We start from the raw sequence: 27,576 nt of genomic DNA, 5'->3' as shown, positions 1-27,576 counted from the left end.
TTGATCCATGCTGATTTTGCGAAATAATACAGATTTTTATATACATTAACAAAGCATTTTTAGTAACTGGCACAATTTACCTTAATTTGTTTAGATAAAATGAGCCATTAATTTTAGTTAAAATGGGCCACCTTCAGAAATTCTAGTGGTTCCATTAAAAATTATTTATATTAATAATATATTGTATTATTGCATTTGTGACATATCTTTTTCACATTTTACCTTCTAAATGTGTTTGTATGTGATATGTGTTGTTCATGTTAGAAAGGCATGTGTATGTGTGTGTATTGAAAAGAGAAAGGGTGAAAGAGACATTTTGATATAGAAAAGTTGGGTATTGAAGTAAAAAAAGCCTAATGGTAAGCTATTACATACACACATTAGTTATTCAGGTTATCTTTACATTTTTCATGAAATTTATGTTCTTTTAATAATTTAAATAAAATTGATTGAAAGGTTTGAGTGTCTTACCTCTTTTCTTTGAAATTCTTTGCATTCATTGGCTGTTAATTTTTAAACTTATTATAGTTGTTACATTTTTTCATTAAATGCGTTTTATTGTTAAAATAGATTGAAATTGATGTTCTAATGTAATTTAAATGCATGTTACACTTTTACATTATAGAATTAAATATAATTGAATGCGTTTGATCAGAAATGTCTCTATTTTACTTTTGCTGATCAGCCGGACCACGTGGGGCAGCTAATGTTTCAAAACCTGTAGGGCCTGAACAATTATATTTTATTACATCAATTCAGAACAAAAATATTTAAAAAAAAAAAAAAAGTCCTTATTAATTATAAGAACACAGTTAAATGTCATACATGTTTGTTTGTTTTTGTTAGTGTCCCAAGCGATAAACCAAAAAGTGGCCCAATTTATCTGATATCACCCTATGTATTAGGACCGTTTGCTGCAATCATGTATTAAACGTGTGAATGTGTGCTAAGCAAAGACAAATTACAGACATCGAGATTTAACTAAAATTCTATTTTTTTAGTGACTATAGATTAAAAGGTTAAAAGCAGTTATAAAAATAATGTACACTATGATCATTGGGCAAAGTTACTTTTTAAAGTAATGCATTACAATGTTGAGTTACTCCCTAAAAAGTAACTAATTACATTACTTAATTACTTGTTATGGAAAGTAATGCATTTTGTTACTTTTGCGTTACCTTTTAAATCTGGGCAGGGCTTGCTTGTTTGTTTTTAATATAAAAAGTTCTATTTTTGGCAAATGTAAAAGCCTTTTCACATCAAAAGCCTCAGGCTTAGAGAAAAGTATATTAACGTCTGTACAGTAGAGCGCAGAAAAAAATATCAACTCTTTAGCAGTAAAAAAGAAAAACAAATGTTAGATTATCTGAAGTAATTTTTGCTTATTAGTATGTATGAATTGGATCATCGAAGGTCGGCAGCAAAGACATCGGTTAATAAAATAGGATTGAATACATGAAGGATATTTGTATTATTTAACATTTAATTATTGCAGGTTTGTGTTGAATTTCACTGTCTTTATTCATTTTGAGGAATACTGTATCTGTTTTTTTAGTGAGTGAGATGAATTAATGCATGTTCACATTTATTCCAGAACTAAAGTATAATCTTACTCACAATTTCTCTCCACATGGGGACAGGAGAGCTTTTAATCAATAAATTGGGGAAAAAGTAACTGGCATTACTTATTTGACAAAGTAACTCAGATATTTTCTTGTCAATTAAAAAGTAATGCGTTACTTTACTAGTTACTTGGAAAAAGTAATATTATTACGTAACTTGCGTTACTTGTAATGCGTTACCCCCAACACTGGTTCTTAGTAAGTTGTAAGTCACATACGATTGGTGTCTTTTTATTTCTCTTAGTCTAAAAATGTACAGACTATTTATTTAAATGCAAAAGAGTGCACAATTAATAAAAAAAACAAATGAACTCCAGAAAGAAATATAGCACACCTCTTTATTTTACAGCAACACACTTATTAAAATATTAGTTTTAAAATTATACTATGGTTTTGCCAAAACACAGAATTCACTTTTTCCTGAGCGATTTGCTCTTCTCTTAGTGTGTGTTTATTTGAAGAATCACAGAATTTTGAAATATAAATAGAAAAATATCTGGTGCCATTTTTAGGTAAAACAATCCCCTTAAAAAATTTGAATCTGAATATTGAATTATTTACTTGAAAGTGGTGAATCTGAATGTGGCTTAGACAACTGTGGACAATGCATTATCGTATGTTTTATTAGAGTATATGAGCGGGTGAAACCCTTCCCGCATGAAGAGCACTGGTGTGGCTTTTCTCCAGTATGACTTCTCTCATGGGTTCTCAAGGTTGATGAATCGGTGAAACTCTTGTCACAATGTGAGCACTGGTACGGTTTCTCTCCAGTGTGAATCCTCTCGTGTTTTTTTACGTCACTATATGTAATAAAGGTCTTTCCACAGTCAGAGCAGACATAAGGTCTCACACCAGTATGTATAATCTGATGAACTTGTAAACTGTACGGTTGTGTGAAACTCTTTCCACAAATAGCGCAAACATGACCCTTCAACCCTGAATGAATTTTAAGATGCTCTTTTAAGTACACGGCCAAAACAAATGATTTATGACACTGATCACAGCTAAATGATCTCACTTCAGAGTGAGACAACTGATGCTTTTTCAAGACACTTCTAGATTTAAAACTTTTTCCACACTTAGTGCATGGGAACGGTCTTTCTCCAGTATGAATTCTGATGTGCTTTGTAAGTTCTTCTTTGACAGTGAAACTCTTTCCACATTGAGTGCATGTATAAGGCCTCTCTCCAGTGTGAAATCTTATGTGTCTCTTAAGGTTTGATGTACGGCTGAAACTCCTCCCACACAGAGTGCATGTGCAGGTGAAAGATCCAGGTTTTCCAGCTTGCTTTTGTGTGGGATTTTGTTCAGTCTGTGAAATGACTGCATTTCCATCTTCAGTTTTAAAATGAGGTTTTTCAAACTGATGCTGCTTGTCTTCCTTCAGTCCAAATGAATCTAAAATCAGCACTAATTTCAGATTAGAAATATAAAACAAATACATTAACCCTTGGTACAAATCTAGTTTGTCCACTAGTAAACACCCACCTATTTGTTCCTCGGTATCTTCGTCTTTCATTCTGCAGGGTTCTTCACCGCAAGAGATGAGTACAAAAATGTGCATTAGACCGTGGCTGTATCAGAAATCATCCACTATACCCTCATTCACTATTCCCAACATTAGTCCACTAATACAGTGCACTTGAAGGAGTGCATGAAAATGAGTGAGTAAACCAGAAGGATTGCTGCGTTTGTGTAGCCTATGCTTGCATTGGCAAACAGGCAGCTCCAGATTGTTCATGAACTCTGTCGAGGAAATTATGTATAAACCTTAATTAAACAATTTAATAATCAATTTACAATGAATTTATACCCGCGTTGTACCTGTGCAGTTAAACTACACTGTAAAAAGTTTTCATCATTAAAACTACAAGTCATTTTAACTTATTACAATAAAATGAGTTGATTTAACTGAGTTGAAATGACTCAAGTTGATTTAACTTAAAATTTTAAGGCAGCTGCTAAACGTAAGTTAGATAACGTGAGAAACACCTTAACAGTGACTATAACCAGATGCTAGTTGTCACATTTTTTTTTGTCATAAATGTTTAGTCTTTCTGCAATCTTTCTCTCCCTGAAAACCTAAAACCTAACCTAAAAAAAAGATTGTTAAATCGAAACCTATAAATAGAGTGTTTGATCATGTTTAAATACACATTCAAATGTATGCACTACACTAATTAAAATACAAAAGCTAAGAATTTTAGAAAAATGATATTTTAAATAGTGGCTCATATTTAGTACAAAACAATTCCTCAAACATTAAGTAAATAGAACTGAACTAAATAACTAGTAGTTCATTCTAGTAGTGTTCGCGATTACTCCCATCCAAAATAAGTTTTAGTTAACATAAAGTGTGTGTACTGTGTATATTTGTTATTATATATATATATATATATATATATATATATATATATATATAAATACACACATAAATTTATTTTAAAAAATATGCTTATATATTACATTAATATATAAAATAAATTATATGAATATAAATAAATACATGTAAATAATATACTGTTTGTGTGTGTATTTATATATACCTAATAAATATATACAATAAACACACATATTATATTAAAAAACTTAAGCAGTATACTGTAAAGCGTAGTCAGAGTAGTTATCAATACACAATAAATGCACACTATGTGTTAATAATTAGTCGAAATTGCTGCAAATACAGTGAAACTACAGTCTATCCAATTAAACCCACTCAAAAATATCGACAGCGCGAAGTTGTTTTGAACTTTGAGAATTAATGAACCACGTGACCGCGCGGCGGCGAGATCAAAACATGTCGCAACATTGTTTCTCAAGGGCTCTGATTATAATGGGCTCTACTGTATTTTAATCCATAAACACTACTTCACTTCACTACTCAGCAAATTCCACAAAATACTTGTTATAACGAACAGCAGACAAACATACACACCTTATGCCTTTTGAGGGATGCTGAACACACTTTCAAACCAACTTTCTCTGAACAAGTCCTGAAACGCGGTGATGAAGTGTGGCTCTCTGTACCAAATACTGGAAGACAAGCCTGCAACCTTAATAAAAAGCAACTGCTAATGCTAACGCTTTGGCTGCAGGCAGACCAGAAGCCGTTTTTTAAATGGGTGTCAATGGAGGAGAGGCCTCACAGCTAAATATACAGGTTGTTAGGAAGCAGTTTATCATTTAATGAGTCTTCAGCTTGTTTGCCATTAAAAAATAGGTTCATCTGAGATGAGCCAAATCTGGGCTGAACTGATCACAGAAAGATGCATGCAGGCAAGATTGCCAGGTTTTCACTGCAAACCCCTCTTTAAGTTGCCAAATCCGCGTATTTTACGCGACTATGCTTCTTTTTTTTGTCACATAAAAAACATTTTAAAATATATATGGTTGCTTGGTTAAAAACCCCAACGTGGGTGATTTGGACAGAACACATGCTGGGTTATTTTAACCCAGCTGGTTAGGTTAAATGTTTTTACCTAACATGCTGGGTTGTTTTATTTCAGTCAACTGTTGTTTAAAAATGATGATACTGTTGGCTTAAAATTGGGTGGAAATTAAAAATCACACAGAATTATAGAGGCAACAGCAATATTCAAAAGATTAATATTTATTGTTAAGCAAGAACACATATGAACAAAAATATACCACAAATTGAATTTATTTGGGTGAATACAGAGGTGTAAAGAGTACCCGAAAACCATACTTGAGTAAAAGTACAGATACCTTACTGTAAAAATTACTCCATTACAAGTTACAAGTCACCAATTCCAATAAGACTTGAGTAAAAGTCTTAGAGTATCCGATTTTAAAAGAACTTAAGTACTTTACTCGTACTGAACGTAGGCTCAAAGAACACAAAGAAATATGTATAACAAGAAACCGTTTATTTGTGAGAATTTATTTATATCCTAATATAGAAATGAAATTTAACACCTTAATGTTTCAAAATGGCAGAACAAGTCAGTCTCAGTCAAACTCAAAAACTGTTTAAAAATTGAAAAATGAATTTAAAAGCATTTTTAGTGCATTTAAATATGCACTTATTCAGTTTAAAATATATTATCTTAGCATTCCACAAAGTTTCCAAAAAAAGAAAAGAAAAAAGAATTCACACATTACTGATAAAAGTATATAAAATATTGCCTAATGCCCCAAATTATATACACTATACTAGAACACATAGCCTATTATTCCAAAATAAATGTTTAAAGTTGTTTAACCCCTTAGAGTTCCTGTCAAACTTAACTCAATGCAAAACGTCCCGCTGGTGGAACGTTGGAACACTAAGGGTTAATGTTAAAATCTTGTTTAAAACTATTTAAAGTAACTGATTATAGCAAAATATAGATTCTAATTATTTGGGATATAAATGTTTCATATAGGATAAAACAATTTGCATTGATTTGTAATGATGTGCCATCCCTCCTGTTTCACATTTTTGAATGAATAGTAAAAAAAAAAAATCCATTATTTCATCTGACAATTCACCATGCCTAGATGACATACAAATATTCACTTTTGCTGATGGAAAAGGGCATAAAGTCTCTGAAAGAAACTTTAAAAGAAAACGCATAGCATCTTTACTGTACATTATAACATTACTCACATGGGGATTTTGAATTCCGCACAGAAATTCCGTTCACGTTCACGTGGAGTAGTCTCATTTACCAGTCCCTCCAGAAAAACGCGATTATGCGATCGCATGATTCCATGCATAATCAGCCAAAGTCCGCATATTTATGCGGAGGGCGCATTTTTTCAAATACGCCGCACTTTCGCCGCATAAATTGCAGATTTCCGCGCGCAAAATATGCGGGCTTGCATGATTTCATAATCCCATTTCCGTTTGGGTCTTTGTCTTCGTTCTTTCGAGTACTATTGTGGTCGCGCGTTTCCGCGACGTTCTGTCTTGCCACACTTCATTTTCACCTGCCTGACCAGTCCACATCAAGTGAACTGGACATCGGGAGATTGTGAGACCCGAATATTAATCCGTGTGGCCGTTTGGCCATCCCCACACTGTTTCAACTGGAGGACTGTGTTTGTGGGGCTCGTATGGTACCATTAGATTGTTGTTTGGATGAAATTATAAATTGATGTGAGTGGTTTGGGTGTCGTCTGTTTGTTTATTGTTGGAAGCGTGTGCGAGTGTGTATATGTAGGAGTGTGTGAGCGTGAGAAATCGGTACTAAGGGTTGTGAGTTTGCGTGATCTTATGGAGTAAATTTTGTTGTGTGTATATTGTTGATGGACCAGGTGCAATGTGATTGCATCTGTTATTTTGTTGCTCTTCTATTTTTGTTGATCTTTTTTTTGTAGTTGATTTAGACTTATGACTATTTGATTGTATTCTTTTGTATGTGTGTGTGTGTGTGTGTGTGTGTGTGTGTGTGTGTGTGTGTGTGTGTGTGTGTGTGTGTGTGTGTTTATTGATTTGTGTCAATTTGATGTTGATTTTGTTAATTTTGTTGGACGGGCTAAGGAGTGCTGACCACTCTAGGTCCATGTTAATGGGTACCCTTGTTCACTGAGTGATTTTGTTCTTCTGATTTTTACACGTGTCATCTGAATACACGTGTGTTTGTGGTGAAATGAGTACATTAGTGTACGTTTGAAGTTCGTAGTGAAGTGGAATTGGGGTAGGTTGGTTATTTCTCCTTGCCATCTGATGTGTTACTTTTGATTTGTCTAATTTGTTTATTTTTTTGTTTTGATTTGGAAGCCATATTAACCCCTTGTGTCCTAAATTGTGTCTGTGTGTTTAGCTTTTATCCCAGTAATAATAAAATATTGTATCTTTTTTTCTATATTCACGTCTCTACTCTATTCTTGTGGGAACAGACCTGGGTGTCTTTGACCATTATTTCCCTGGGAGAGATTCCCAGGGTGGAGTAGTCGATGTTATAATTATAATTGAGTCCAGAATAACGAAATTCACCCCTTACGGTGCTACATCTGGCAATAAGTGTGTTGGGGGAATCACTTTTTTCTCTCTTTTTCACCAAACCGCAGTTTTTGCAAGTTCCCGCAGTTTTTGCAAGTTCCCGCAATTTCATCGCATAAAATTGCATAAATATCCCGCATATTCAATCGCATTTTTTAAGAAAACGTGCCGCATAATCAAGGATTTTTGCCCGCAACAATCACAAAAAAATGCCGCGTTTTTCTGGAGGGACTGATTTACAGTAGCACATAGGCAAATAGCATCCAGTACCTTCAGCACCCTGCAGATGGCCATATCGCCTTTTCCGCTCAAGAAATTACCCATAGCAGAAAAAGATGCCGACTTGTCGCGCACAATCACAATGTAATGAGTAACGGTAAGTGTACGTTCAAATGTAGTGGAGTAAAGAGTACATATATTACATAAAAAATGTAGTCGAGTAGAGAGTAAAAGTTGCTTATATTTTTGATACTCAGTACAAGTAAAAAGTAGCCAAAAAAATACTTAAGTACAGTAACGAAGGTCATTTACTCAAATACTTTACACCACTGAATACAGCATAGTTTGCAATATTACACACATTTAAACTTAAGCATTTTAAAAATAAAAAATGTAACATTTAAAAATAGCATTTAAAATCAACGACTGCACAAAACAAAAGGGTGCAGCTGATCACACCACCAGATTTCATATTTCAGATACTGGCAGCAAATTTTAAGCCGATTCTTCAATAATAAAACCTTGAAATGACTGAGACATGCTCCCATCTACAGAATTATTCTGAGTACACAGAATCTGCTTCAAAAGATAGAGAATTAAGGCAAAAAAAAAATCTCTTTAGCTGCTTTGCTACAGACAATGCATGTTCTTTTCATTTAGCTTTTATTATCAATTTCATCTAGGGTAAACAAATCTGAACTGAAAAACATCAAGTGTTTTAGATTTATTTCATGATGCATGTAATTGCACAAGGGTAACCTCTTGGTTTCATGTAAACAAGTAACTTTTAAGTCATACATTGTTCATTTTTATTTCTAATTTTTTCAAAAATATACAGTCGATTTCTTTACATGCAAAAAAAATTCAACATACTTCCAATGCATTTGTGCTAGTGTATGTAATAAATGAAAACAGATGAACTCCTCTACAAAACAGCAAACACATCTCTTAATTTTACAGCAATGCATTCATTTTAATACTAGTTTAAAAAAATAAAACTATGGCCATGCCAAAAAGTCCAAATAGTCAAACATAACTACTAATTTTAACAAATTACCCTCTTTGATTAAATCACTCTGTAAAAACAATTTCCATCTTCTTGATAGTATAATTGTTTATATATATATATATATATATATATATATATATATATATATACACACACACACACACACACACACACACACACACACATATACAGTAGTGTGAAAAAGTGTTGGATTTTTTAACTAATTTTTTTTGCATGTTTGTCACACTTTAATGTTTCATTTTTAATGTTTGTCACACTTTAAGATTTCACAAGTAATCACAACATGCAGTTTTTAAATGAATTTGTTTTTTTATGAAGGGAAAAAAACCAAACTCACATGGCTCTGTGTGAGAAAGTGTTTGCTTTTGGGAAAATACTGTGGACTGACGAGATAAAAGTTGAACATTTTGGAAGATGTGTGTCCCATTACATCTGGCGTAAAATAACAAAGCATTTCAGAAAAAGAACATCATACCAGCAGTAAAATCTGGTGGCGGTAGTGTGATGATGGTCTGGGGCTGTTTTGCTGCTTCTGGACCTGGAAGATTTGCTAAAAAGTTGCAACTGCCTTAATAAAACCAGGATTTCCCTGCTGCATTGCTATGAATATTTCATTCAGTTCAGTTTTAATTTGTTTAAATTGAGAAAATCTAGTGCAGTTTTGTAAAAAAAAAAAAAAAAAAAAAAAAAAAAAATACACCACCATTATTTAACAAAACCATTTAATCAAATGCAAACAAAAGTACATTGATTAAATTAATAAGACACTTAAGTATGCTTCTTTTTTCCTCATAGAAATCAGTATTAGCTATATAAATAATAACTGGCATCACTTAATAAAACCCATTTACCAAAAACTACTCCAGAACCAAACTGGACTGCTTTTCTCCACAGACCACAGCGCAAGAGTTTCTAACACGACTGAACAGCTCATGAACATTAACAGAGATTTTGCCACGGTTTCACAAATGCTTTTGCTCACTCAGACAACGCTTTTTCTTATGAACCTGTAGATTAGAGGAGCGGGCGAAACTTTTCCCGCATGAAGAGCACTGGTACGGCTTCTCTCCAGTGTGAATTCTCTCATGTTCTTTCAAGGTTGGTGAATGAGAGAAACTCTTTCCACAATGTGAGCACTTGAAAGGTTTCTCTCCAGTGTGAATCCTCTGGTGCGTTTTTAAGTTGCCGGGTGTAGTAAAGGTCTTCCCACAGTCAAAGCACATATAATTTTTGACACCAGTATGAATACTCTGGTGATCCTGCATGTTTTTCAGTAGAGAAAACCTCCTTCCACAAAAACTGCAACCGTATGGCTTTACACCTGCGTGAATTTTAAGGTGTTCTCTTAAGTTTGTTTCAAAAACAAATGTTTTACCACACTGCTCACAACTAAAGGATCGCACTCCAGCGTGAGAGCGCAGATGAATCTTCAGAGTGTCTTTGGATGTGAAACTCTTTCCACACTGAGTGCATGCAAATGGTTTTTCTCCAGTGTGAACTTGCAAGTGTCTAGTCAAGCCTGCTTTCAGAACAAAACTCTTTCCACACTGAGTGCATGTGAACGGCTTTTCTCCAGCATGAAATCTCATGTGTCTTGCAAGTTTTGATTTAACTTTGAAACTTCTTCCACATTCGGTGCAGCCAAAAGATCCTCTTTCAGCAGTTTTTCGACCACTTTTTGATGTTAAGCTTATTTCTGTATGTGAAACGATATTTCCATCTTCATTTGTTTTTTGATACCATTGGCGTTTGACTTCAATCACTTCCATTAAGTCTAAAAATAAAAATTTGAAAATGTATTTTAGTTAATTTAACACAAATCTAGGTTACTAAGTCTACTATTTAGTCAGGTTCCATCTTAATGTTTCTAATCAGGCATTAAAGAGAATGAAGGAAAACACCAACCTTTTTGTTCATCTGTATCTTTATCTTTTATAATGCAGGGTTCATTCTCAAACTCCATCTTTCCAATTGTGTGTCAATTGTTTCTCCTGGAGCAATTCCTACTTCTGTTGTGGGAAGATGGGAATATTCCCCATCGATTAAACTCTCATTAACGACTGTGAGAGCGGCTTCATTGAAGATGTCAATTAAGCTCATTTAACAGATGCTCAAAATACTTACAGCTGGGGAATGTGAAAAAAAAAACCCACGCCCATCTTGCTAGGTGTTTACATTGAAAAACAAATGAAACAAACGAAATGGAATTTAATGCATGATCTAATTAACAAACATTAACTATATTATTAATTATAAACAGTCTAATAAACACAACACACTAGTTTCATGAACTTAAGTGGACTCCTCAACATCGCATTGTTGAAATGAAAACAAATTGCGCCATCTAGAGTCAACTTTATTGAGAAACTCTGAGGATCTAAACTTTTTTTTCAAGATAGCTTGTCAAAGGTATAAAGTATAACCACAAAACCAGTCTTAAGTAGCACGTGTATAATTTTAGCAATAGCCAAAAATACGTTGTATGTGTAAAAATTATACATTTTTCTTTTATGCCAAAAATCATTTGGGTATTAAGCAAAGATCATGTTCCATGAATATATTTTGTAAATTTACTACTGTAAATTTATCAAAACTTAATGTTTGATTAGTAATATGCATGGCTAAGAACTTAATTTAGACAACTTTAAAGGCAATTTTCTAAATATTTTGATTTTTTTGCACCCTCAGATTGCAGATTTTCAAAAAAGTTGTATCTCAACCAAATATCATCCAATCCTAACAAACCATACATTAATGGAAAGCTTATTTATTCAATAGATGCATACAATTCTGAGAAAAACAATCTAGCAATTCTGGCTTTATTTCTTATAATTGCAAATTTTACTCTCAGACTTTTGACTTTATAACTTGCAATTGCAAACTATGAACTCACATTTTAATAAACATGCAATTCTGAGTGTAACCCTTTTCTTAACCCTAAAGGTTAATTATTTCTCTAACAAGAATCCTGGATTCCTGGCAATTACAATTGAATTAGGCCGATAGGGTTTTTCTTTTCTTTGTTTATTTACAAAATGAAATGTAAGGGATATTTCTCCTGTACCAATTTTACTCGATCCCTTTACTAAAGATCGATTAAACAATTCCAATTTGCTAATCACAAGAATTCTGGAACTTAGTAAAAGAATTAACTTGCCAGACTCAAGGAACTATCAAAGTGCAAATGTTAAAGAGAAAAGTAACAAAGATGTACAGTGGTGTGAAAAAGTGTTGGCCCCCTTCCTGATTTTTTTTTGCATGTTTATCACACTTTAATGTTTCAGATCATCAAACTGATTTAAATATTAATCAAAGATAACACAAGTAAACACAACATGCAGTTTTTGAAGTTTTTTATCATGAATTTTAAAACAAAATCCAAACCCACATGGCCTTGTGTGCAAAAGTGTTCACGAAAACTGCTGCTGAGCAAAAAGAACATAAAGGCTCATCACACATCTTGATGATCCCCTAGACTTTTGGGAAAATACTGTGGACTGATGAGACAAAAGTTAAAATTTTTGGAAGCTATGTGTCCCACATCTGGCGTAAAAGTAACAACAGCCTTTCAGAAAAAAGAACATCATACCAACAGTAAAATCTGGTGATGGTAGTGTGATGGTCTGGGGCTGTTTTTCTGCTTCTGGACCTGGAAGACTTGCTGTGAGAAATGGAACCATGAATTCTGCTGTCTACCAAAAAATCCTGAAGGACAATGTCCCGCCATCTGTTGGTGACCTCAAGCTGAAGCGAACTTGGGTTCTGCAGCAGGACAATGATCCAAAACACACCAGCAAATCCACCTCTGAATGGCTGAAGAAAAACAAAATGAAGACTTTGGAGTGGCCTAGTCAAAGTCCTGACCTGAATCCTATTGAGCTGTGGCATGACCTTAAAAAGGCGGCTCATGCTCGAAAACCCTCCAATGTGGCTGAATTACAACAATTCTGCCAAGATGAATGGGCCAATATTATATATAAATATCTAGTGTTGTTGTCTTGCTTGCCTTGGTCCTTTCTTTTTCTCTTAAGATTCATACAGGTTTGGAACAACTTGAGGGCGAGTAAACAATAACAGTTTTCATTTTTTTCTGAACAATCCCTTTAACCAATTTAATAGTCGGGCTAGACACTAGAACTTGACAATAATCCAGTTTAAGTCATAAATGCACAACACAAATGTAGTGGAATTTTAAACAAATCACATGACAGTTATTTGACATGCACGTTTTTATCTTATTTACTTTGCATACACTTAAAAATAAAGGTTCTTTTAAAGGTTCTTAACAGCAAATGCCATAGAAGAACCATTGAGTCAAAGGTTCTTTAAAGAACCATCTCTTTCTTACCTTTTTATAACCTGAAGAACCTTCTTTTGCCACAAAGAACCTTTTGTGAAACAGAAAGGTTCTTCAGATGTTAAAGGCTCTATTGTGGCATCGTGAAGCACCTTGATTTTTAAGAGCGTAGGAACAGTAATACACATGAGTATATATATATTTTTTTTCAGTCAGGCTTTATAGAGTGAGTTAAAGTACTGTAATACTCACACCTGACACAGCCAAATGTAACCAGAGGTAAATACAGATAGAAAATACTTTGTTTTCCACTGGGCACGGTGGGTCTCTTATCAGTTCGAGACTTCCACTTCTGCCACGTCTGTTTTTAAAAGGTTTTCCTCAAAAACGTCTTTATCTTCCTGTAAATCATCTTCAAACAAGACACAAGCATGCTTGTTCTTTTTTGGCAGTGTTTTTGGTTTTGATACCATCTCGCCTTTTCTAATTTGGCTCAGTCTTCGTCTGATTGTAGAGTCATGAATGTTAACTTTAGCTGCAGCAAGAGAGGCCTGCAGTTCCTTGGACGTTATTTCGGGTTTCTTTATGATTTCCTGGATCATTTTGTGTTGTGTCCGTGGTGAAATTTTTGTGGGTCGACCACTCCTAGGAAGGTTCATCACGGTTCCATATGTTTTCCATCTGGAAATGATAGCCCTGACAGTGGATCGATGCAGTCCCATCATTTTAGAAATGGCTTTGTAACCCTTACCGGAAGTATGGTAAAAAATTACCTTTTCTCTTACATCTTCTGGAAGTTCATTTGTTCGTGGCATTATTGCTGAATCTTTGTGTTGATTGTAACGGATATGGATCAAAATCAGGTTCCCAACTGCTTCTGCAAGGTATCTGCAAAAGTTATAAAAAGTTCTTTACATGTAATCTTTGCTAGATCTGTTTTAAAGACCCATTTAGTGACCTTAAAAAGACTTTGATTGAGGTTGACTTTATTAAGAACATTTTGATGGGTTTTCAAGGTGCTGTTCAACAGTTTATGTTCAGTACTTTCAATAATTATTGTATACCGTACTTAAAGGAGTGGTTCACTTTCAGAATAAAAATGTACAGATAATGTACTTACTCCCTTGTCATCAAAGATTTTCATGTCATTCTTTCTTCAGTCGTAAAGAAATTATGTATTTTGAGGAAAACATTTTAGAATTTTTCTCCATATAATGGACTTCTATGGAGTTTGAACTTACAAAATGCAGTTTAAATGCAGCTTCAAAGGGCTCTAAACGATCCCAGCCGAGGATTAAGTCTGTTATTTTCTAAAAACATTTACAATTTATATACTTTTTAATCTCTACACAGAGTACACACAGAGCTAGACAAGAAATTTGAGGTTAAAAAGTATATAAATTGTAAAAAAAAAAAAAAAAAAAAAACATTTTTTTTTTTTTTTTTTGCTAGATAAGATCCTTCTTTCCTCGGCTGGGATCATTTAGAGCTCTTTGAAGCTGTATTTTGGAAGTTCAAACTCAGGGGCACCATAGAAGTCCATTATATGGAGAGAGATCCTGAAATGTTTTCCTCAAAAAAAAATAATTTCCTCACGACTGAAGAAAGAAAGACATGAACATCTTGGATGACAAGGCCAGGGGATGAGTACATTATCTGTAAATTTTTGAATGGTATACAATAATTATTGAAAGTACTGAACATAAACTGTTGAACGGCACCTTGAAAACCCATCAAAATGTTCTTAATAAAGTCAATCAAAATAGGCTCTAAAATATGTGACCCTGGACCACAAAAAGAGTCTTGAGTAGCAGGGGTATATTTGTAGAAATAGCCAACAATACATTGTAATCATTGGGATATTACATAAAGATCATGTTCCATGAAGATATTTAGTAAAATTTCTACCGTAAATATACCAAATCTAATTTCTGATTAGTAATATGCAGTGCGAAGAACTTCATTTGGACAACTTTAAAACAATTTTCTCAATATTTAGATTTTTTTGCACCCTCAGATTTTAGATTTTCAAATTTTCAAAATGGTCCTATCCTAACAAACCATACATCAATGGAAAGCTTATTTATTCAACTATCAGCTTTCAGAATTTCAAAACAATAACCCTGGTTTGACTGGTTTTGTGGTGCAGGGTCACATATATGAAATACAAACACACGTCTACATTGTTTTTAGCAACAGCACTTAATGCAAGCGACTGGTTAACAATCTCCACCATAAATGACACCCAATAAAACAAAACCAGAAATGAAAAATAAGCTAACCAATATCTGACATAGTCTTAGTCAATGTAGTTCTAAGTAAAATGGTAACCTATTAACATAAACCGTTTCTTCTTTTTGTAACTACATGGTCTAATTGACATGTCCATGCAAAAACTATACACAAACATTCAGGCTAATCTTACCAGACAGGTCTGTGTCCCTTAAAATTTAAAACATCCGAATACAGGACGCATTTGACTGCAAAATGTAAACGCAGCTGAGATGTTTTGGCAGCTGACTAAATTCCGTTTCATAAGAGTCATCTAAGTGTCAATGAGACACAATAATCCTCACACCACGAACCATTCACTGTAAAAAACAGAACAAACAAGTTTCTTCTTCTTATCTTTCAGGCAGTATAGACGCTATTGGGCGTTTTACTGCCCTCCACAGGTCAAATTAAAACTAAATTCTTATCTACAGGTACAGTGCCTTGCAAAAGTATTCATACCCCTTCTTTTTTTTCACATTTAGTTTTGTTGCAGCATTATGTTAAACTGCTTTAAATTACTTTTTTTCCCCTCACATCAATTTACACTCCATACTCCATAATAATGTCAAAGCAAAAACCAGATTTGCAAATTGTACAAATTTATTAAAAATAAAACACTGAAATATGTACATTGAATAAGTATGCATACCCTTAACTCGGTACATAGTTGAAGCACCTTTACAGCCTCAATCTACATCTCATACACAATAATGACAAAACAGGTTTGCAACAACTTTGCAAATTTATTAGAAATAAAAAACTGAAAAGATCACGTTGCATAAGTATTCATTTCTGGGACACTCGAAATTTAGCTCAGGAGCATTCATATTGCTTCTAGATGTTACACTTCGAGTGGAGTTAAACTGTGGCAAATGCATTTGAATGAGTATGATTTAGAAAGGCACACACCTCTCAGAAAATGCATATCAAAGCAAAAACCAAGTCCTGAGGTCAAGATAACTGCCTGTAGAGCTCAGTGACAGACTTGCGTTAAGGCAATGATCTAGGGAAGAGTTCAGAAAAAAATCTGCTGCATTAAAGGTCCACAGAAGCATGTAGCCTCCATTATCCATAATGGAAGACGACTGGAACAACTAGGACTCTAGAAAATGTCTGCCAGCCCCCATCCAAGCTGACAGAGCTTGAGAGGTGAAAAGGTGAGGCAAAGAATGGCAGATAATTGCCAAATGCAGATGTGCAAAGCTTTTCACATCAGACCCAAAAAGACTTGAGGCTGTAAAGGTGCTTCAACTATGTACTGAGTTAAGGGTACGAATACTTATGCAATGTACTTATTTCAGTGTTTTATTTTTAATACATTTGTCAAATTTGCAAATCTTGTGTTTGCTTCGTCCTTATTATGTTGTATGGAGTGTAAATTGATGTGGGGAAAAACTTATTTAAGGCAGTTTAACATAATGCTGCAACAAAACGTAAATAAAATGAAGGGGTATGAATACTTTTGCAAGGCACTGTATGTGCCAAAAATGTATTTCAATAATTTGTCTGGCTCAGTAGGCTTCGGAATCATGGGGAAGACTGCTGACTTGACGGTTGTGCAGAAGACCATCATTGACACCCACCATAAGGAGGAAAAGTCTCAAAAGGGCAATTGCAAAAGAAGCTGGATGCTCACAGAGCACAGTATCAACGTATATTAACAGAGTGTTAAGAGGAAGGGAAAAATGTGGCCGGAAAAGGTGCACAAGTGATAGGGATGACCGTAGCCTTGAGAGGATCGCCAATGAAGGGCGGTTCAGAAATCTGGGGGAGCTTCATAAGGAGTGGACTGAGGCTGCTGTCAGTGCATCAAGAACCACCACATTCAGACGTGTGCATGACAGCGGCTACAGCTGGAGAATTCCATACATCAAGCTGTTGTCAGATGAAAGCAAATTTTGCATTTCATTTGGAAATCAAGGTCCAAGAGTCTGGAGGAAGACCGGAGAGGCACAAAAGTCAAGCTGCTTAAAGTCCAGTGTGAAGTTTCCACAGTCAGTGATGGTTTGGGGAACCATGTCATCTGCTGGTGCGGGTCCATTGTCCAACCTCAATCTACATTTTCTTCTCCTTCCTAATAAAGTGATTCACGTTGTGATGCAACCTAAATCAACAACAGTCACTGGCTTGCAATTGTACACCTGTATTAAACACATTTTCTCATTGGATATAAGCAAACCACATAATTGTTGCATAATATTTCGAAATAAAGAAAAATAAAATAACAGAAAATGCATTAAAACATTTTTGTATCATTTCTTACACAAATCATATTAAACACCAAGTGTATTTTAGGAGTACCTGCACTTTATGTCATTGTCAAGCAATTCTGACTTTGCAATTGTGAGTTTATATCTCTCACTTTTGACTTCAGCTGATGTATACAATTGACCCTTATGACTGGTTTTGTAGTCCAGGGTCACATATAAAGTTAAAGCATAGATGATATTGAATGTCATTTAGCCTAATATTTTTTTTTTACCACTGGATAGCAGATAGACTAGTATAACTGCTGAATTAGACTCATCTCGCCTTCATAACCAATTTCATCTTATTTTAATGTTTTAAACATAAATTGAAAATTGCAATGCTGAGTAATTAAATACAATTTAAAACCATTTTATGTGAGCTATATGTCATCAAACGAGTCGCACAATTTTTGATCCTTTTTATTTCAATACATGCAATCTCAATACATTTAAGAAGGTGTATACACACTAAAAGACATCATTAATAAACCACTAAGCCAAACCTGACTGATTAATAAAAGGTGAAACATTTCTCACTTAGGCAGCTTTGGGCAACGCTTTTTTCTAATATGAGCACGCAGGCTATGCGAGTAAGCGAAACTCTTCCCACATGAAGAGCACTGGTACGGCTTTTCTCCAGTATGAACTCGCTCATGACTTTGCTGGGATGAGAAGTGAGTGAAACGCTTTCCACACTGTAAGCACATGTATGGTTTCTCTCCAGTGTGAATCCTCTGGTGTGTTTTTAAACCATCTGCTCTAATGTAGCTCTTTCCACAATCAAGACACGCATAAGGTCTGACACCAGTATGAGTGCGCTCATGCTCTTTTAACTTTTGCAGACTTATATGACTCCTGTCACAAAAAGAACAAACGTGAGGCCTCACCCCAGTGTGAACTTTAAGGTGTCTTGTTAAATATGCTGCCAAAACAAACTTCTTATCACACTGATCACAGCTGAATGATTTCACTCCGGTGTGAGCGAGCAGATGATTTTTGAGAAAGCTTTTGCTTGAAAAACTCTTTCCACACTGAGTGCATGTGAACGGTTTTTCTCCAGCGTGACTTTGCATGTGCGATTTTAAGCCTCGGGAGTCGACGAAACTCTTTCCACACTGCGTGCATGTACACGGCTTCTCTCCGGTGTGAATTTTCATGTGTCTGTTAAGGTCTGGTTTATGTATGTAGCTCTGTCCACACTGAGTGCATGTGAACGGTCTTTCTCCGGTGTGAACTCTCATGTGTACATCCAGCTTTCCTTTTTCTGTGAAATCTTTTCCACACTGAGTGCATGTGAACAGTCCTTCTCCAGTGTGAAATCTCATGTGTCTGTTAAGATCTGGTTTACGCGAGTAACTCTTTCCACAATCAGAGCAGGTGAAAGGTCCTTTGACTCCAGTTTTTCTAGCTTTTTTTCCCCTGACATCCTTTTTAGTCTGTGAAACGAATGTGTTTACATCTTCATCTGCGTGAATATGAAATTAAATTGAAAACACATTAAATAAAGTTTATCTAGAATCTAGTTTTTTAGATGCATTAATGTCAGCTTCATCTCAATGTTCCTCATCAGTCATATAAGAGAATGAAGGGAAACACCAACCTGTTTGTTCCTCTGTATCTTCATCTGTCATTCTGCAGGGTTCTTCCTCAAACTCCATCTTTCCAATAGTATGTCAGTTGTTTCTCCTGGAGTAATTCCTCCTGCTTGCTTCTTCTTCAGCTGTGGGAAGATAGAAATATTCCCCAGCATTTAAACTCTCATGAACGGCTGTGGGAGTGGCTTCACTGAAGGTGTCAATGGAGCTCATTTAGCAGATGCTCAAACACTTACAATCACTCTCAATTAATGAGCTTTAATTGTTTTGACAACACGGTCATTTAAATTAATCCATAACTGAGTTGATTGCAGTAATTAGACATGTGAATGTGTAAAAATGAGAGACAATTAGAGCAAATTCGATTCTGTAATATGGCTGATTGGTTTTGATTTGTTTCTGACTTTTAAGAGTCATTTTGGGAATTGGGCAATGGTTGAAACAGAAGCATATAAATACATCCAAATAAATAAAATTAATGTATGCACAGATGATAAACATTACATTTAGAGTCATTTCATGAACCACTATAGACAAAAAAAAAAAAAATCACATAGCTGAAATTATAAAAGGCCTAATTTTTATTATTATTTTTTCTTTTATACCAAAAGGATATTAAGATCATGTTCCATGAAGATGTTTTGTAAATTTCCTAATGTAAATATGTCAAAACATATTTTTTGATTAGTAATATGCATTGCTAAAAACTACATTCTGAAAACTTTAAAGGCAATTTTCTCAATATTTAGTTTTTTTTTGCACCCTCAGATTTTCAAATAGTTTTATCTCAACCAAATATTTTTCTTTTCTAACAAACCATACATCAATGGAACCCTTATTCATTCAATAGATGATAGAGTCTCAGAATTGCAAATTTATTTCTCAGAATTTTGACTTTATAACATGCAATTGTAAACTATGAACTTTTAATACATTTTAAACCATTTTATGTGAGCATTATGTCATGAAACTAAACACACATTTTTTTTATCCTTTTCAGTTCTAAAAAGGCAATTAGAGCAAATTTGTTTCTGTAACCACTATGGCTGATTGGTTTTGATTTGTTTTTGACTTTCAAGAGTCATTTCTGGGAATTGGACAATGGTTGAAACAGAAACAGATATAAATACATCCAAATAAATAAAATGAATGTATGCACAGATGATAAACATTACATTTAGAGTCATTTCATGAACTACTATAGACAAAAAATTCACGTAGATTAAATTAAAAAGGCCTCATTATTATTATTATTATTTTCTTTTATACCAAATCACTAGGATATTAAAATAATGTTCCATAAAGATATTTTGTAAATTTCCTAACATAAATATGTCAAAACATATTTTTGATTAGTAATATGCATTGCTAAAAACTACATTCTGACAACTTTAAAGGCAATTTTCTCAATATTTTTTTTTTTTTTTTTGCACCCTCAGATTCTAGATTTTCAAATAGTTATCTCGACCAAATATTTTCCTATTCTAACAAACCATACATCAATGGAAAGCTTATTCATTCAATAGATGATTGAGTCTCAGAATTGCAAATTTATTTCTCAGAATTTTGACTTTATAACATGCAATTGTGAACTATGAACTTTTAATACATTTTAATAATCATGCAATTCTGAGGGAAAAAAGTCAGAATTGCAACTTTATATCAAGCCATTCTGACTTTATAATTTGCAACTGGGAGTTTATATCTCACAATTTTGACTTCAGATGATGGATAAAATTGACCCTTATGACCAGGGTCCAGGGTAATCCAGGGTCACATATAAAGTAAAAACATAGATGATCTTGAATGTTATTTAGCCTAATATTTTTTTTAACACTTTAATATTTCACTGTTAACAGGACGCATGCATTTCATTAAGCCGTCATAACCAATTTCATCTTCTTTCATTATGTTTTTAACATAAATTGAAAATTGTAGTGCTGAGCAATGTTAAACCATTTTATGTCATTAAACTAAACACACTTTTTGATCCTTTTTATTTCTAAAAAGGCAATTAGAGCAAATTTGATTCTGTAATCACTATGGCTGATGGTTTTGATTTGTTTCTGACTTTTAAGATTCATTTTTAGGAATTGGACAATGGTTCAGCTCAATACACTAACATAAAGTCTGATACAAATACATCCCAATAAATAAAATGAATCTATGCACAGCTGATAAACATTACATTCAGCGTAATATCATAAACCATGTTAAACAAAAATTTAACGTTCCTTGTGCAAATTATTCTGAGCATTGAGACCACAGAAATCTGCTTAAAGTATGATGGAGAATGAGATAGAAAGTTCTGAGCAGAAATTATCAAGCAGTCTTACGTTACATATATTTGTAACAATAACTAAAAACACATCTGTGGCTAAAAATTATTTTTCTTTTATGCCAAAAAATCATTAGGATATTATTAAAGATCATGTTCCATGAAGATATTTTGTACATATCCTACTGTATATTTCAAAAATGAATCTTTGATTAGTAACATGCATTGCTAAGAACTTAATTAAGTCAACTTTAAATGCAATTTTCTCACTATTTAAATTTATTTGTGCATCCTCAGATTCCAGTTTTTCAAATAGTTGCATCTCAATTAAAATTTTGTCCTATCCTAACAAACCATACATCAACGGATGCTTATTTAGCCTTTCAATTCAGCTTTCAGATGATATATAAATCCTAATTTCCAAAAAGTATCCCTTATGCCTGGAGTGTGGTTATAAAAACCACACTCAACTCTCTCATGAGATGCAAACACAAATTGTAAGGTTTGTCTGATCTCCACTTAAAACCAAAGTTAATGAACCCTCACTAAAACATATGCCATGCAACAAAACAATAAAACTCACTAATATGGTGACAACTAAAAAGAAAAAGCAAAGCACACTACCTTGCCAAACTTCTGTCCTTGCTTACTTCTTTCCCCCTCTCACCACATTTGACTAAAATTTCACTCACAACATCTATAAACCACTTATGATTTATCTTGTGATTCTGTGTTTTTTTTCCCCCTTTCAGCGGTCACTTTTTTTTTTTTTTATAATTCTGTTTCTATGGCTCAATGACGCGTTTCCCCCTCAGAGTCTGGTCACTGATGAGAATAATTTACCATTTCCTGCCCAGATGTGACCCTTGGGTCATTGATCCTGATCAACAAAAAATTTTTTTTTTTTTTTTTTAACTAATTTTCAGATTTTGAAATAAGATTCTGTAACCAGAAAATTCCAGCACATGTGCATCTCTGAGCTCTGCACCCTAAATGTGTCCTTGGACCACAAAACCATTCATACGTGTCATAAGTATTGAGATTTATATATCTGTCTAAATAAATAAGCTTTCTATTGATGTATGGTGTGTTAGGATAGGACCATATTTGGCTGAGATACAACTAGAGTGCAAAAAAATCAAAATATTGAGAAAATCACCTGTAAAGATGTTAAAACTAAGTTCTTAGCAATGCATATTACTAATCAAAAATTAGGTTTTGATATATTTACGGTAAGAAATTGACAAAATATCTTCATGGATCTTGATCTACTTAATAACCTAATGATTTCTGGCATAAAATCAATCTTTTTGACCCAAACAATGTATTTTTGGCTATTGCTAATGTTTCTATACTACATGAAATTATCCGAATGTTAAATTGAAATTATCCGAATGTTAAATTAAGACTTAAAAACAAACTCCAGCTGAAGATACTGATCACCATGTTTAAATACAAATATAACAAAATGAATTTATTCGGCATATGGATGCAGATACACTAATTATTGTCATTCATTTAGTTTCACTCCCAAGATAAAAGCATTCCTTCTCAAACTTGCCTCAATTTCCAATGATAAACAAAGCTCTTAATTACGTTTTTGGCTCAAACAGTAATTTAGAAACAAATCCATCTTTATACATTGTCTGGTAAACAACTAGTCGAAAAGTTGGTTAACTTTTAGTGGGACACGAGGAAAGTCATTGATTAGGATTTAAAATAAGAGTCAGATTATTTCAGTAATTGTTTTTGATTCACTAAAATGAATCGACTCTAAGGACTCATTCTACTGGGAATCGTACACTGTTCGAGCTCAACGCATATATACATACATCTTGTCAGATATACATTTCTCCCGATATATGATGAAATAAATGTACTCACAGTCTGATAAACAGCAGATTTACAGCAGTCTGGAACCAAAACGGATTTAAAAAGAGAGGCTGCTCACTGCAGCCTATGGCTAAACATAACTCCGCCCATTAGGTCTATAGAGGCGGAGCTAATTGTTCAAGCTCCTCCCATTAGTGAATGCATAATTATTAGACACACTAATACTCAGTTGTTGTTTTTTTCCAAGAACATTTGACCAATTCCAAACCACATCAATCTAAATGACTACTATTAATTTTGTATTTATTTATAAATTATATATAATTGTCCATGAAGGCTGGAAGTGAAAAACTAAGTTGTATTATTATTCAGGTGTGCATACTTATTAGGCACGTTTTCTTTTACAAATAAAATAAGCTAAAAAAAAGAGATTTAAAATAGAATGAAAAGTCTAAAATTATTAAATGCACATGCTAGAATACTAGAATTTGCAAAGTTAAGGCATGACCATTGGACAGCGAAATGCTCGTTGGGTCAGCATGGTCAGAAAAAAAAAACAGGTGGAGAAGAAAAGCCACAAAACAATTAGGGATTAAGGTGAAGAATTAGGTGTGAAACCATCATTAGGAACCTTTTAGTGTCCATTGTCACCGTTTTCCAGAACTGCAACCAAACTTAAGTCTCCAGAAGTGCAATGTGTCAGGTTCTCAGAGACTTTGCTTGGGTAAAAAAATGCTAAAAAATATATTCCTGCTTAATAAGAATAACATCCGTGTTGTGAAATACATGAAGATGCTTATAGGTTTTATAGACAAATAAGTTGAGAATGACCCTTGAATGACCAGCATCCTTTACCACTCTTTCAAGAATTTATCTTCCAGAATCTGGCAGTAAGTTTTGGGAGTACATTTTTAGTCTATCTCCTATCCTGGAAAGTCTGTCTTGCAGAGATGGACTAAAAATGAACTCCCAAAACTTACTGCCAGATTCTGGAAAAATTTTTTTTGAAAGTCCTTCTCAACTGATCTGTCTATAAAGCATATTCAGCATGATATTCTTATTAAATGAGGGTCATATTTTAAGATTCTTTATCTAACCTGAGTCTCTGAGAACCTGACACATTGCACTTCTGGAGACTCCAGGTAGGTTGCAGTTCTGGACAAAGATGGTGCTGAAGACTAAATGGTTCCTGATGGGTTCACACCTAATTCTTCACCTTAATTCTTAGCTTCTTTTGCAGTTAGCAAAAATCTTTTCTGACCCAATCAGCATTTCGCTGTCTAATGGCAATGCCTTAAATTTGCAAATTCTACTATTGCATTTGTATGGCGTCCTTCTCAAGAGCATTCATTAATTTTGGACTTTTCAGTATGAGTTAAATCTCTTTTTTGGCTCATTGTATTTGTAAAAGAAAATGTGCATAATAATTATTTAAGGTTTTTTTTTTTTCAATTCCAGGCATCATGGACAATTATAAATCATTTTACAATGATGAAAAACAAAATTTATAGTAGTTCTTAAGATTTATGTGATTTGGAATTGGCAAAACATGCTTGGAAAAAAAGCCTAATAATTATGCATGCACTGTAGATTTAGATAAACTGAAATTAAACTGAAATTTTCAATATGAAGCAGAAACAAGCGAGTCATTTTTTTTATAAACTGAATAATTTACTGATATGATGGCATACAATCACATTATTTATGTTTTTATAGCCAGATGTTGTGGAAGAAATCACCTGCTGCTAAAAAAACAGATTGCTAAAATACACAATACTAAAACTCATTTGATGCATATATAATACTAGATATCAGTAGTTTCTAAATGACATAAATTGGTAAAAGATGATTATAGGAACATATTGCATGGCAGAAAGCTTACGCACTGAAATAAAATGTGTTACAAACATGTAACTTTCCAAAGCATCTAAAAACGTCTAGAAACCTTTTTCATTTTTTAAACTAACAAAGTTCGGTAAAAGAAAAAAAAAAAAGTTCATTCACCTGAACAGTTTGAACTATTATGTTCGTAGTAGAAATATTGTTAACACTTAACAGCAGGCTTCATTAGTGAATATTAGTTAACTACATTAGTTACCATGAACTAAGAGTGAACAAAACTTACACATCATTTATTAATCTTAGTTAATGTAAATCTCTGCATTAATTTACTAATGTGTTAGTTAATGCACTGTGAACCAACACGAACAAACTATGAATGACTGTTTATTAATCTTTAACGTTAATAAGAAATAGTGTAGTAAATGTACTGTTCATTGTTCTACAGTGGTTTCAGATCATCTGTAGATTGCACTGCAGATTTAGAGAAACTGATATTTCAATATGAAGCAGAAACGAGTGAGTCATTTTTTTTTAAATGGAAATTTACTGATATGTTTTTATAGCCAGATGTTGTGGAAGAAATCATCTGCTGCAAAAAAACCAAAAAAAACCCCAGATTGCTTAAATACACAATATTAAAACTCATTTAATGCATATATAACACTAGATATCAGTAGTTTCTAAATGACATAAATTGGTAATAGATGATTATTGGAACATATTGCATGGCAGAAAGCTTACGCACTGAAATCAAATGTGTTACACAACTTTCTAAAGCATCTAAACACTTCCTCTTTTTTTTTTTGAACTAACACGTCGTTCCATCTTTGACCGAATCGGAATATCAAACTGTTTACGACGTGAAGATGAACTCTGGCAATGCTTCCTCATGTGAGTCTGTAAATTACTCGATCTGCTGAAGTTCCTCCCGCATGAAGAGCACTGATACGGCTTTTCTCCAGTATGAACTCTCTGGTGATCTTTCAGGGTTCCCGCCTGAGTGAATCTCTTTTCGCATTGTGTGCATTTATAAGGTTTCTCTCCAGTATGAATCATTTGATGCTGTTTTAATGATTTGGGGGAGGTGAAACTCTTCTCACACTCAAAGCACAGATGAGCTCTGACAGCGGCGTGCATCTTCTGGTGCTCCTTTAAATTAAAAAACCTCTTTCCGCAGAAGGAACACAAGCGGGGTTTTCTATCCTTATGGATTTTCAAGTGTCTCTGTAGGTACGTGGCCAGGATGAATGTTTTCTCACATTGATCACAGCTAAAAGATCTCACTCCGGAGTGGAGGAGCTGATGACTCTTGAGTGCATATGAGCTCGGGAAGGTTTTTCCACACTGAGGACACGCATACGGACGCTCTCCGGTGTGGATCCTTGTGTGTTTGGTCAGGTCTCCTTTACATCTGAAGCTTCGTCCGCACTGGAGGCACGTGAAGGGCTTCTCTCCGGTGTGAATGAGCAGGTGCATTTTGAGGTGTTCGTTACGCATAAAACTTTTTCCACAGTGAGGGCATGTGCGAGTGTTTTTCGCTCTTTGAGATCTTTTTTGTGAGGGGCTTAAAGATTTCGATTTCGGTTTCGGTTTCTTCTGGCATTTCTCCTCCGCTTCAATCAGTTCCATGGCTTCTAAAATAAACACACTGACATAATTCAATGCAAAATGGACAAACGTGTAATAAAATTGGTAAGTAACATTATTCTAAATTCATTTTGAATGCATAGACACCAACCGGTTTGTTCTGTAGGTTTTCGGTCACTTTCATTGAAATTCAATTGCTTTTACTGAACAATTAAGTTGATTCCTTGCTAGTTTGGAAACAGTTCTTCTTCTTTACCAGTAGGCAGAGATGGGCAAAATACTTAATAAAAAATATATATAATGTATTTTGAATTTTAATGCATTTAAACTTTTAATCTAATATTTGAAATACTATTTTGAATACTCTGTATATATATATAGATCTAATAAAGAGGTTGATTGGCAAAACGTATTATTGTAGCTTGTTTTTTTTAAATAAAATACTAAGATCAAATGTATTTAAATACAAAATAGTATTTAAATTTAAATTTACATAACTGCATTATTTTGCATTATTGCACCTTACACACAATGCTTTTGCAAAACAAAAAGTCATGCACAAAAAAAATTTGAAAGAGTGATGCAAGCCACTTTCTAAAAGAGTGAGCAAATAACTTGATTAATGAACAAAGCAAAACACAATAAAATATCAACGCATTATTTAAATCAAAACTAAGCTTGCATAAAAAGGTAGTGAAAGGTAATAAAGGACTTTTTATCTAATTGTCTTGACTTTTCCCCCTCATAATTGTAAGATGATGTCACAATTTTAAGTTATAATCTCTTAATTGCGTGTTTACATT

The 27,576-nt window shown here is 33.9% G+C and overlaps 2 protein-coding genes and 1 long non-coding RNA gene across 3 annotated transcripts; all 3 read right to left on the bottom strand.

Moving 5' to 3' along the window:
* Positions 1-1,968: 1,968 nt before the first annotated feature.
* LOC141292327 (uncharacterized) lies at positions 1,969-19,296 on the bottom strand. Its single transcript, XM_073824330.1, has 5 exons — positions 19,239-19,296; positions 18,208-19,103; positions 9,826-9,987; positions 2,674-2,832; positions 1,969-2,523 (listed from the first exon to the last, which is right to left on the bottom strand). Exons 1-5 carry the CDS (start codon positions 19,294-19,296, stop codon positions 2,176-2,178), a joined length of 1,623 nt encoding a protein of 540 aa, XP_073680431.1. The 3' UTR covers positions 1,969-2,175.
* On the bottom strand, positions 12,155-15,698 carry LOC141292331 (uncharacterized). Its single transcript, XR_012340493.1, has 2 exons — positions 15,541-15,698; positions 12,155-14,003 (listed from the first exon to the last, which is right to left on the bottom strand). It is a non-coding gene; the product is annotated as an uncharacterized lncRNA (long non-coding RNA).
* Positions 19,297-25,037: 5,741 nt separating the features above from the next.
* Positions 25,038-27,319, bottom strand: LOC141292330 (uncharacterized). The gene has a single exon (XM_073824334.1). It carries the CDS (start codon positions 26,813-26,815, stop codon positions 25,967-25,969), a length of 849 nt encoding a protein of 282 aa, XP_073680435.1. The 5' UTR covers positions 26,816-27,319; the 3' UTR covers positions 25,038-25,966.
* Positions 27,320-27,576: the final 257 nt, after the last annotated feature.

Source organism: Garra rufa, chromosome 19, assembly GCF_049309525.1.
Source record: "Garra rufa chromosome 19, GarRuf1.0, whole genome shotgun sequence".
NCBI lineage: Eukaryota > Metazoa > Chordata > Actinopteri > Cypriniformes > Cyprinidae > Garra > Garra rufa.
The sequence above is the reverse complement of the archived record's forward strand: the minus strand, read 5'-3'. Positions and strand labels throughout refer to the sequence as shown.